The 11,413-nt window shown below is 43.9% G+C and overlaps 1 protein-coding gene across 1 annotated transcript; it reads right to left on the bottom strand.

Moving 5' to 3' along the window:
• Window positions 1–12: 12 nt before the first annotated feature.
• Window positions 13–10,883, bottom strand: LOC140914641 (cytochrome P450 2H1-like). The gene is made up of 9 exons (XM_073352994.1): window positions 10,652–10,883; window positions 9,278–9,440; window positions 8,659–8,808; window positions 6,168–6,328; window positions 5,136–5,312; window positions 3,739–3,880; window positions 2,573–2,760; window positions 1,586–1,727; window positions 13–758 (listed from the first exon to the last, which is right to left on the bottom strand). The coding sequence occupies exons 1-9, from the start codon at window positions 10,829–10,831 to the stop codon at window positions 577–579; spliced, it is 1,485 nt and encodes a 494-aa protein (XP_073209095.1). The 5' UTR covers window positions 10,832–10,883; the 3' UTR covers window positions 13–576.
• Window positions 10,884–11,413: the final 530 nt, after the last annotated feature.

Here is an 11,413-nt window from a genome sequence, read left to right on the forward strand (position 1 = left end):
GGAGCATGGAGGTGAGCTGGAGAAATAAGAAGAATCTTTATTAAGTGAAAGTTTAATTCCACTGAGCTAAATTGAAATTACATGAATGAGCAGGGGAGGGGGAACTCTAGTTCAGTCCAGTGCCACAGAAACTCCCCGCATCAAAGCAGGCTGTCCAATCATAAGCATTACATCACCACAATTTACTCTGATTGGCTGATCAGACCTCAAGAGCTGGAAACATACTAGCCCCTTGTAAATAAAGCAGCATTTATGGCTGTCAAAAGTAGTTTCAATTGTTGTCAACTGCACCACAAATGAACTGAAAACATACCCAACTTATGTGAGGAACAGATTCGCACCTGAGCCAGGCTAAGAACACTGTTGGGTTATTGTACATGCCTTTGGAGTCAATAATTTTTTTTTTTTTGGTATTGCATTTAATTTTGTTAAATCACAGTTACTTAAAAAGCCAGGTTATTTATCTGTCTGTTTCAAGACAATGAGTTCATTTCTGTCACTGTACTAATGACTCCGGGATCATAGACAATCAAATTCACTACTGGTGTAGGACATTGAGGTGACTTTTCATGATCTTTATCGAGGCAAAACACAGAGCTGGTATGATTTTGGTGCATTTGACACTAAACTTGGTACTGAAGCTATATCAATGTCCTTGGGGTCAACGAGAGATTTCAAGGTAAAATTCTGCAAAATCATTGTCAGTATCAAAAATATCTCCATCCGAGCCAGACCCTCTCCCACACAAATCCGTTTCCCTGAAATGAAAAAGGAATATTGAGGAGATGCAGGAAATCTTTCTTTGCAACATATGTTAAATACTGTTACAATGGAAGTAAACATCCAGATTAAAATTAGATGCACAGAGTGATTCCGGGTAATGACATGGAGGATAATGACCGTCTCTCAGAGTTCAGGAAGGTATGAAAGCATTTGCGGTCTTAAGAAGCCACTCACAGATCATTTCAAAGGCTGAGTTCCACAGAGTAAGTAGCTCTTTAAATACAAATATGTGGAGACAGGTGGGCAGATAATGGGGTTTGAGGAAGAGTTAATGCAGGTCCCAAGTCAGTTAATATGTTTAAGGGGGGAATGACACAGTGGTTCTTGAGTGGAAGGTGGAATTAACAGGTAGCGAGGTGCAGGCATACTGAGTACTAGGATGGAGAACAGCAAACAGGGTTTTTTAACAGAGTGACGGGATCTTCATTGATTGGAGTAAAGTTGAGAAGTTAAGCAGCCCCTACTGATCTCTCTCCCAGTGACTATGCAGATGGCTTCTGCCCTCTTGCATGTTACTCCCTTCAATTTTTTGCATGCACATTCAATCACAATACGTCCACTGCAAGCTGACACAGACAGACAAAGGAAGATGTGAAGTTGCCAGGCAGAGTGGAGAGTAGTGCATGTTCAATTAGTTAAAAAACAGAATGGAGACCAACAGATACTTCGCTGTTGTGAGAGGCTCTGCTTCATGGCTGGCCCAAAAATGCTCTGCAGACTACAGTCTGAGAACTCTTTATATACTCAAGACAAAGCTAAGAGAGAATGGTCTGGGATCTGAAATAAACATGGCTTTTTTTACCTGCAGAAAAAGGCATGAAGAAGTCACTCTTCTTAAAGGCACCATTTTCATCCAAGAAATGTCCCGGGTTAAATTGCTCTGGCTTTGGAAATTCCCTGCTGTCACCTAGGACTGATTGCAGAGCAGGGAATATAGTAGTGCCCTGATTTAGTAAACACAGATAAAGAAAGTTTAAGTGGATACTGTTCAAAGTGAAAAGCCCCCAGAATTCACTGAGCTGGGTAGTGGGACACATTTTTCTTTCCTTCATTTCCTTGCATCCCCGGGAAATTCATGCCTTCAACCAGAACTAGAAATACTCAGATTCCATGACAAAAGGTAACCCCACCAAACTGCAGCCCACCTGGAACAACTAGATCCTGAAATTTCATGAGAAAAGCTGCTCCCATTAGGTTACCGCCCTGGTTTCTACATCAAAGAGGTTTGGGAAAGTCTGGCTAAGATCCAGAAGTGTTAGGTGCATCTCTCAGCTGCTATTTGAAAGCATTTGAGTTTCCCTGGTCTTTATAGTTTAGTCATCACACCAATAATTTCCCCATAACTAACACACACAAAGATAACAATGCTAAAAAGCCCTATACAACTCAAAGTGAAACTCAATTAGCAACCTAAGACATGGTCACTGCGAGTTGTGGTGCATATTAACACCTCAGAATGTCTAAAGCTTGGTGGAGATGGAATCAGCTCAGAAATTGAACTCCCCAAAGAGACTCCCAAAAAGAGGGAAACTATTGCATACTTGTTTGATATCTATTCCATATCTAAAAGCTTGAATGAGGCTCTAAGCCTGTCTTCTGGAAGGAGAGCTGAGTCTGCAGAATGCAGGGTTCTGTTCTTCTTCATGCAATAATAACTGGAACGTTGTTGGTAACTGTGAAAAACACCTGTCATGCTCAAACCAGGGCAAACATTTCTATTGTGAATAATTCAAAACTGAAAAAAGGAAAACGTAGAACTGGATTTTTCGGAGAAATGTTGAGAACTAACCTTGGGAATAACATATTGTCTGAAATGAGTGTCTCTGGTCACTGCATGTGGGACACCCATCGGGACAAGGTTAATGAATCTCTGCATCTCATGTATCACAGCATCTGTGTAGGGCATCTGGCTTCGGTCCGCCATGCAGGGGCTTCGGCTTTGGCCAATCACACGGTCAATCTCTTCATGAACTTTCGCTGTCATCAAATGAACAAGGTTAACAATAAAGCTAAAGAACAGGATTCCCATAATTTTGCCCCCATTCTGTAACACAGTCAGAAATATACATGTCTCAGCAGATACATGTTGGGAATATAACAAGTTATAACAATATAACAGTTAGTTTTGGGTTACTGAAACTATTGTACGTGGTATCTAGAACAAAATGTCTATAATGTAATTATTAGGGCAGTGATATGGCTCATGCCTGGTTATGTTATAAAAGAAAGCACAGTATGATGTTATCACCAGAGCATATAACTAACTGCTACACAAGAGATTGAGGCCTAAAATTTTCCCACACCAAAGTCAATCATCCACATGAGCATGGAGGAAGCTGATGAGGTGGAAATTAGCGCTGTATATTAACTGGGTTTTGATAAATCTCTTGCACTGACAGAGTTTTGATTTAAGCCCTTACTGAATCCTGACACCTACAAGATGATTAAATCCTAAAATGAAATGGCTTTGCCTTTATTTGAGGGGAGGGTGCCAGTCTGACAGCCCTAGAATGCAAAGGTACCTGTTACCCACAGACCAGGCACCATCTGGCCAATGGCAGCGCAGGCTTCCCCCACACAAACACATACACTTTCCCCTGGCTTGTGAGCCTTAATGTGAACCGCGAGGTGAGAAAGGAATCCAGTCACAAGGGCCTACTCAGTCTGAAAGCCCTCTGCTGAGACTGCCCATAAGGAGGCCGAGTAATGGCAGTTGTGATGGTGCTTTTCGAATGCAGACACCTGTCCACACAAACTGAACTAAAACACCCATCCCCAAACATCTCTCTCACAAATCAGCCTGCACACAGTGGTGACATGGCTCACTTCCAGCCCAAGCCAGATTTGATCTAGTGACTTAAGGGACAGGGCTCTGTACCCCATTACAGATTCCTTGAGCCATGCAATCCCCTCATCTCTCCAAAACTTAAAATTGTGTGTGTGTCTGTAGGGTACCTTCTATATCTGGGTATTTCAGAAGAATCAGGAGTCCATATCTCAGGGTGGTGCTGGATGTCCCTGTTCCAGCAAGGAATAAGTCTACTGTGCTTCTCACCAAGTTTTCAGAGTTAAATTCTGACTGGCCATTCTGTTGCTCCTGTAGAGAGACTTGTTATAGTTGTTGGATCATTGACTGTAAGTGTGGGATCTATTCATACAGGCCCAAACCCTCTCATCTTCTACCTGCTCTGTGACCCACTCGGCATCTTTATAAAAATCCTTACAGAAAATGGGCCATGGCCCTGGAGATTGCAGTAGCACTTCAGGGGTGATTTAGGCCATTGCTGTGGAAATAGGTGGTCTTTTGTAAAAGAGGAGAACTGGAGCATTACAGTAACTAGGTTAGTTTTCATCTGTATTTCCAACGGTTAAAATTGAACTTGTTGATTCCTTTGCTTTCCTATTTTGTTTGCCTGGGCAGCACGAATTGCCTTGATAACCTTGAATTAGAAAGGAAACCAAATGTTTCTAACCCGTTTTTAATCTTGGAGCCAGATGGATTGAGTCTGATGCTCTAAAGGAAGCAAAAACCCACAAAAACACAAATACCTGGCTACCTGTTGAACGAGGAGTGCACTGATAGAACTTGTAATAGGCTGTCATTGCAAAATATTACATGAGATTAGCAGGAGGGTTTCCAAAGAAACAGATGGTAGGTTAGGTCTGTAGGTGTGGGCATAGGCAGCCGTTTGAAACTGGATTCTCCTGCTAATCCCACTGAGGCTAACACAGAGCAGTAAAAGTGCCTCTGTCCACCCACTTAATAAAACCTCTTTTAATGGCTTAATTACAAACAGAACCAATCTGTTTCCAAGTGCTTTTGATACCTACTTTGGGTGCTCTGTCCTTTTAAGATGTCTATACTGCAATAAAAAACCCACGGCTGGCCTGGGTCAGCTGACTCGGACTCGTGGGGATCGGGTTGAGGGGCTATAATATTGCAGTGTAGACATACGGGCTTGGGCTGTAGCCCCGGGTCTGAGGCCCAGGAAGAGGGAAGGGTCTCAGAACCTGGGCTGCAGCCCAAACACCAACATCTACACTGCAATATTATAACTCTGCAGACCGAGCCCTTCAAGCCCAAGTCAGCTGACCTGGGCCAGCCATGGCTGTACTGTGGGTCTTTCATTGCAGTGTGCACATAAGCTTAGATTTGTCTTACTCACTGGTGTAGTCCCACTGGCATCACCGGCACTACTCACACAAATGAGGTGAGCAGGGCTTGCCTTTCAGAATGTAAATCCCAGCGACAGAGACCAGGTCTGCCTTTGGGTCTTGTACAGAGTGATAAATACCCACGATATGTATAACCCACTCCACAACAAAGGGGAAGGGCGGCTGCCCTCACATACCTGTTCCATTTTGATGAGGAAAGCATCAATGAAGTCTCGAGGGCAGCTGAGATCCAGAGACTCTTTGTGCATCTTCACTCTCTCCAGAACAAATCTTTTAAACTCCTCAGAATTTTTAACTAACTTCCGGTGAGGCCCAGGTATATAATCCATGAGAGTTGGGAAAAAATTGTACAGCTAGAATGATGGAAGGAAAAGCACATCTTGGTTTATCTGGACACACCAAATAATCAATTGACCCAATTGACTCAGTTACAGCAGCACAATACAATACTTTTGTGGCACGTTCCTGTGCAAATGCATTCGAAAGAACGTCTCATGCTTCACTAACTCATTCTACTCAATACACACATATTCCTCACAGAAATTGCAGTGACACTCAGTTCTATTCGCTACAATAATTTCCATTATTTCCAACACAAAAGCATCACCAATACAAACGTGCTGTTCTTGAAAATCACACTCAAGTTCCCAAACCTAGCTCAGATTTTCATAGGCAGAAATAAAACGTAAAAGATATCTTAGTCGTCCTCAGGTTGGAGTCAAGGGGCCAAATCTCTGCTGCTGGAACTCCATTGATTTTGACTGAGTTCAACTGTTGTGCATTTGGTGAGATTTTCAGCAATGGGATGTGTGGGTGGCTGTGTACTAGAAACGAAAAGGAGTTTGCTTTGCAGGTGAGGAATGTGACCACATTCAGGTATCCCATTGTGAATATACTAAGGCATGTGAATTGCAATGATTTGGATGCTAATGTTTTAATTGGCAGTTTCCTTGATTTTTACCAAGAGTGTTGAAAGGGAAAGTCCTTGAGCAAACGTAATTCTGAGGAAATGAAGTGGTTTGTGTGGGAATTTAAATAATCCTTAGAAACAAGTTTGAGGCTGGGATTGGTAATAGCTGCCGCCTTATGAGGAGAACAGGAACATTATGGGAACGAAATAATTATTTAAGGAAAAGTAACAGTGAAAGAAAGAAAGATCTATCTCTTCCCCCATTACAAAGAAGAGTGGAAAAAACCACTGAACACACCTGTCCCAGGAAGGAGCGGAAGAGTTCATTGTTTTCCTCTGTGAGATTAATGAATGCCAGAAACTTCTGATCTTCATAGTCAAACCGGTTCCCAAAGACAATGGAGCAGATGATGTTGGAGACAGCATGGGTGAGAGGGATGGTGGGATCAAAGGGTCGCTCTGTAACAAAACCAAACCAGCGTCCAATTTTTAATTCAGTATTTTCACCTACAGCATCACATCCATTGATGTTATTGGAAAGTTCTGGATGTCCTGGCCCCAGACCGAGAGTGCAGTCCCGAATATTCATTGGGGAGGGTGAGTTCTGGTGTCACAGTTCCAGGGTGAGCTGGGCTTTAGACCCCTCTCAGCCCCTCTCCAGACCCCACCTCAGGTGACAGGCTGAGTTCCTGCCCTGCTCTGAATGGGAGGAACCCTGCAGTCTAACCACCCTTGGACTGGATAGCTGAGCAGCAAACTCACTACTTCCCAACTATATTAGCATGACAGGCTGCTCTGTGCTGGACACCTGTGAGCCCTTTCCCTCCAGGGACCTGTGACCAGCGGGTGATCAAAGCGACTCAAAAAAAAAAAACCAATCTCCAAAACAAAGTGTTATTTATCCACTTAAAGGTATGCAGCACACAGAGCAAAAACTAGAAACAATAAAGGCTTCTACACACATACCTTTTACCGAAACAATCTATCCTTGCAAGCTTCGGTAAGTTCCATGCAGCCCAGTTACCTCCATCTCACTCAACTCCCTTTCTGCTTCGGTGAGAATCTCTAATATTTTAGTATCCCTGTTGGATGCTAGTTTCTGTCCGGGAAGACAATACTTTGCCAATTAACTGAAGCTAAGCTGGGGCTGTTCTCAAACTAACAGCTTCTCCATTATTACCAGTGGCATTCTCTCTGATCATACTTATCTTTGCCATTATTCCATTTCCTCTTGCTGTCCCCCTTTCAGCCTCCTTTTACTTAATTCTGTACAGTCAGGCAGGATAATATCACACAGGTAAACTGAGGTGCACAAGGTATTTATGAAAAATAACACAGATATTTCCCTCATTCTCCACCTACAGCTTCCCCAATGCTATCCCTGTAAATTTATATTAAATAATTATCCCCATTTTGCTGGGAATCAGTTTTCACACTGTCTCCTTTGGTGCTCTCTGCCTGACACACTCTGGTCTGACCAGGGACCATCAGTCCCTCTCCGAGTGAGGCCTGCCTGTCTGCCGTGGGCTCTTTACACAGGCCTGACAGACAGTATCCCATTCAGAACAGAATCCTGCATTCAGAAGATTCTGCCTGAGCCATTGCTTTTAGCATCGTCACAAACTCCTGTAATGCAGCAGGGCCTATGCAGTATTCAAGGGAATTGTCTACAAGATTTCACCCCTCTGACTTGAGACCACTTTGCACAGAGAAAACATCCAGAAGCAGCATTTTCTCCATGCAGTGTGTTCTCGCCTCACAGCAGACTCCTGCTCCTGGCCCTCACCCAGGCAGATTTCTTTTGGGTCATTATCTACAGGAGCAGCTGCCCTTGGCTCAGGATACACACGTGGCAACAGCAGTAAAGTGGCTCTCCCTTGTTTCTGAATCACGGGTGGGGAAGGTTCTCCGTGTATTCTCCTCTCATACACACAATTCACCGAGACGGACAGTCAACTTCATTTTAGCCCTTAATGGCGTACTGTATATTGCAAGAGGTGGGATGGTCTTGTGGTTAAGGCAGTGGCCTGGGTCTCAGGAAATCTGGATACAATTCCCAGCTCTGCCACAAACTTCCAGGTGTGACCTCGAGCAAGTCGCTTAATCTCTCTGTGTTTCAGTTCCCCATCTCTAAAAGAGAGAAAATAATTCTTCCTTTCTCCACTTTTTCTTCGTCATGTGTATTTAATATGTACGTTGCTTGGGGCAGGGACTGTCTCAAACTGTTTGTTAGCACAACCCATAGGCGAAGGAGCCCCAGTCTTGGCTGGGACCTCTAGAAACGAATAGAACATAAATAAATAAATAATAAAATCATCATCTCCTCTTAGGAAGCACTGTAAATTTACACAGTGATTTCAAACTTTCCTCGGGAGACCATCCCCATGCAATGTAGGAGTCAGACTCGTATCAGACATCTAGCAGAGAAGAAAATCAGAATAAGCAAGCTGTAGGCCTCAGTGTCTTATTAGCCCAACACACGGAAGATAAACTAATCCACTCTAACATGGTTCACTGTGTTAGCTTCTGCCTACTCTGGACAAACATTTTCCATTTGCCCGTTGGCCACAGATCAGAGGGTCGAAAACATGGGAAATAACAGCCAGGAAAGGTCATCTCGGGCACTTTTCTCACATATTTTTCCTTTATATTAAACACAGGTTGTTATATGTGCAGCTAATGGCTTGAGTTATAAGGTGTTTGAACCAAAGTTAAGATCACAAAATAAAGGAAGACAGGAGTCTTTAGCTGACTCCTCAGTTTCCGAATTACAAGCAGCAATTCCCCACCGTGTGTTTTTTTGAGCCTTTCCACCAGAAAACAGGCTTCCTCCTGGATCCGTTCCTCAATGCTTTTCTTCCCCATCCCAAAGTTTCTGAGCGTGGTGAGGGCAAATCGGCGAAGCTGCTTCCAACGCTCCCCATTGCTGAATATAATGCCTGGAAAAGGGAGGAGAATAGGAAAGAAGGGTGGGGGCAGACTCAATTTGCTAAATTTCTAACCTAGGGAAACATGGGTCATTGAAAGGTTCAACGTCAAGGCAAACATTATTGTATTTGTGTTCTACTGGAGACCCTGGATTACATTTTTTCTGTATGAAACTCAAAATCCCACACGTTAATCTCATTGCTGTTTATAGCAATTATGAACAAGAAAAATAATTCCATTGATTGCCATGCACAATGGCTATATTTTGTTCTCTAACACAGTGTAAACTGTCACAGTAATTAGAGCAAAGTACATATGCTGGTACCATGTAAAAATAAGAAATACACTGGACATGAATAAGTGGCTATAGTGAGTATCCCTCAAAGAGCAGGACTAAATGAAACACCAACGATCTTCTCAGTCGTGTTCTCCACAAAGAGAGAACATCAGCGCTACATGCTGACGTTGTTAGCAATATACCTGCTCCTTTAGCAAGCTTGTCAGCCAGTGCTAGTTTTCCTCTTCCACTGAACTCATCCCCTTGATCAATCAGAGCTTCCTTCACAGCCTCCTGTCCATACAGCACCACAACCCGCTGTGAGCCTAAGCGTATTGTGAAAACCGGGCCGTACTTTGCACTGAGCTGTAAAAGATTAACACAAAGGACCAATACGTTTTTACTAAATCCACTTAAGAATAAGAAGGAGAGTGGATCTAATTACAAACTGATGGAAGAGCTCTCATGCACACGGCTACCTCAGTCCTTATGGCCAGCGCCTAACACACGCCCGAGCCAGCCTGTCTTGATCCTCAAATGCAGTGTTGCCCTCCCTCGCTCATCTGCTCTTAAAGCTCACCTAACAGATTAGATCCATACAACATGCACCAGAAAAGGAGGAGGAGGTGCCTCCCCCCTCTCCCGCCCCAATCACTTTTAGTTTAGTGGGAATGCTACTCACCTGAGATGTGGGAGAGCCGGGTTTAATTCCCCCCCATACCTGATGTGAAGAAGGGATCTGAATCCAGGTCTCCCTTCTCTTTGGAGAGTGCCCTAAACCACCACGCTGTGGGTCATTCTGGAGCAGGACTCTCTCCATCTTTCCTGTTGAAGCTGTTCCATTGCATATCAATAAGTGAACAGTCATTGGGAAAGGAACTTGGGTCTCCCACATCCTGGGTGAGCGACCTAGGCCTAACCACTAGGATATAGAGTCAGTCTCACTCTCTCTCTGGAGCAGCTGCCAAGGAAAGGTGAGTCCACCAGAACACTGGACCTGAGTCCTCCTATAAGGCAATTTACCCCTGGATGTGTGTGGGGAGAGGAGCCCCTCTACAATCACTGTCCTTTCTGGATCTCCACCCAGGAGGGATATGTCAACTTTACAGAATAGAGCAACAGTCTAGGCCTTACCCTTGTCCTGTGAAGAAGGCAAGTATCATTAGATCAATTTTACAAGAGGGAAACATACAAAGAACTTTGGTGGTTTCCCCAGGTACACACATGTAATCAATTGCGGAGCTGGGACCAGAACCTAGGGCTGCTGTCTGCTTCCCTGCTTAACCACCAGACCACACTCCCCACTGCAGCACAACCTGTACAGGCTGCAGCACAACTGAGAGGGTGTATTCTGGTTTACCTGTGAATAAGACACATTATCATAAAAATAACACATTGCCAGGAACAGGTTGTATCTAGCATTCAAGATTAAATATTTCTGTGGAAAAAATATTTAGCCTTAAACATGAGGAGTTGAGCCACTCTGCAAACCCCAGAAATTTCAGAGTTCTCTTTCCACAGTCTCTGCTTAAAACCCACCTGAGCCAAAGCCCTGGATACGGAGAAAGCCCCCTTACCTCATGTATAGATTGGGGCAAGTTCCTCATATTCAGCTGCAGCGTGTTCCCTATGATGGGAAAAGCAACAGGGCCAGGTGGCAGCTTCCCACTTCCAGACACCTTTTTCCATGCTGAAAGGAAAAGAAGGCAAGAGACACAAATCACCAGGAAAACACTTGTTGCTCCCAGAGGTTCCATTGCAGAGTGTAACAATTATTCTGGGTTCTAACAGGGGGTTACTTTGTATTTCAGAATCCATCTTTTATATACTGTACGGTGCAAAAGTACAATGGAAAGTGCAAGCAATTAGCCAATTGCAGTTCTCAATTCTTCTGGGTCAACAAGATTATCTAGGGCTAACGAAGGGTTACTGGATATTGACAAACTAGGAATGAACTCCTTTGAACCTTTGTTTGCTGATCATCTGTGTTTGCCCCTTGTGTACTCAGTGACAGAGCAAAAAAATTAATCATTATGTGAAACCTTCTAAGGCTCTCCAAACTTCCATGAACTCACCATCCTCCATCTGCATGTATCTTGAGAGGCATGGTGCCAGCTGGAACATACAATGGTGAGTGCCTTTCATGCTGCTATGCAGGATTCAGATTGAGGCTGGAAGAAAAGAATTAACAGCTGAGAAAACTGCTGTTACACCCCCTCCCCTGCCAGCCCCTCTCTGAGCCGGCCACCATCTTGGCTTTTCCTCTTGTTGCCCTCCCAGGCCCACTGGCCAACTTAAGACACAGGTGTGAGGAGTCTAAAGCACTGCTGCCTGAGACA

This window comes from Lepidochelys kempii, chromosome 7 (assembly GCF_965140265.1).
Source record: "Lepidochelys kempii isolate rLepKem1 chromosome 7, rLepKem1.hap2, whole genome shotgun sequence".
Classification (NCBI taxonomy): Eukaryota; Metazoa; Chordata; order Testudines; family Cheloniidae; genus Lepidochelys; species Lepidochelys kempii.

Coding starts and splice junctions, on each gene's coding strand:
- LOC140914641 (XM_073352994.1), bottom strand. CDS start 10,831: ATGGAACCTCTGGGAGCAACAAGTGTTTTCCTGGTGATTTGTGTCTCT. Junction 6,329..8,658: donor AAGGCTCAAAAAAACACACG/GTGGGGAATTGC, acceptor GTTTTGTTACAG/AGCGACCCTTTGATCCCACC. Junction 5,313..6,167: donor TCCGCTCCTTCCTGGGACAG/GTGTGTTCAGTG, acceptor CCATCATTCTAG/CTGTACAATTTTTTCCCAAC.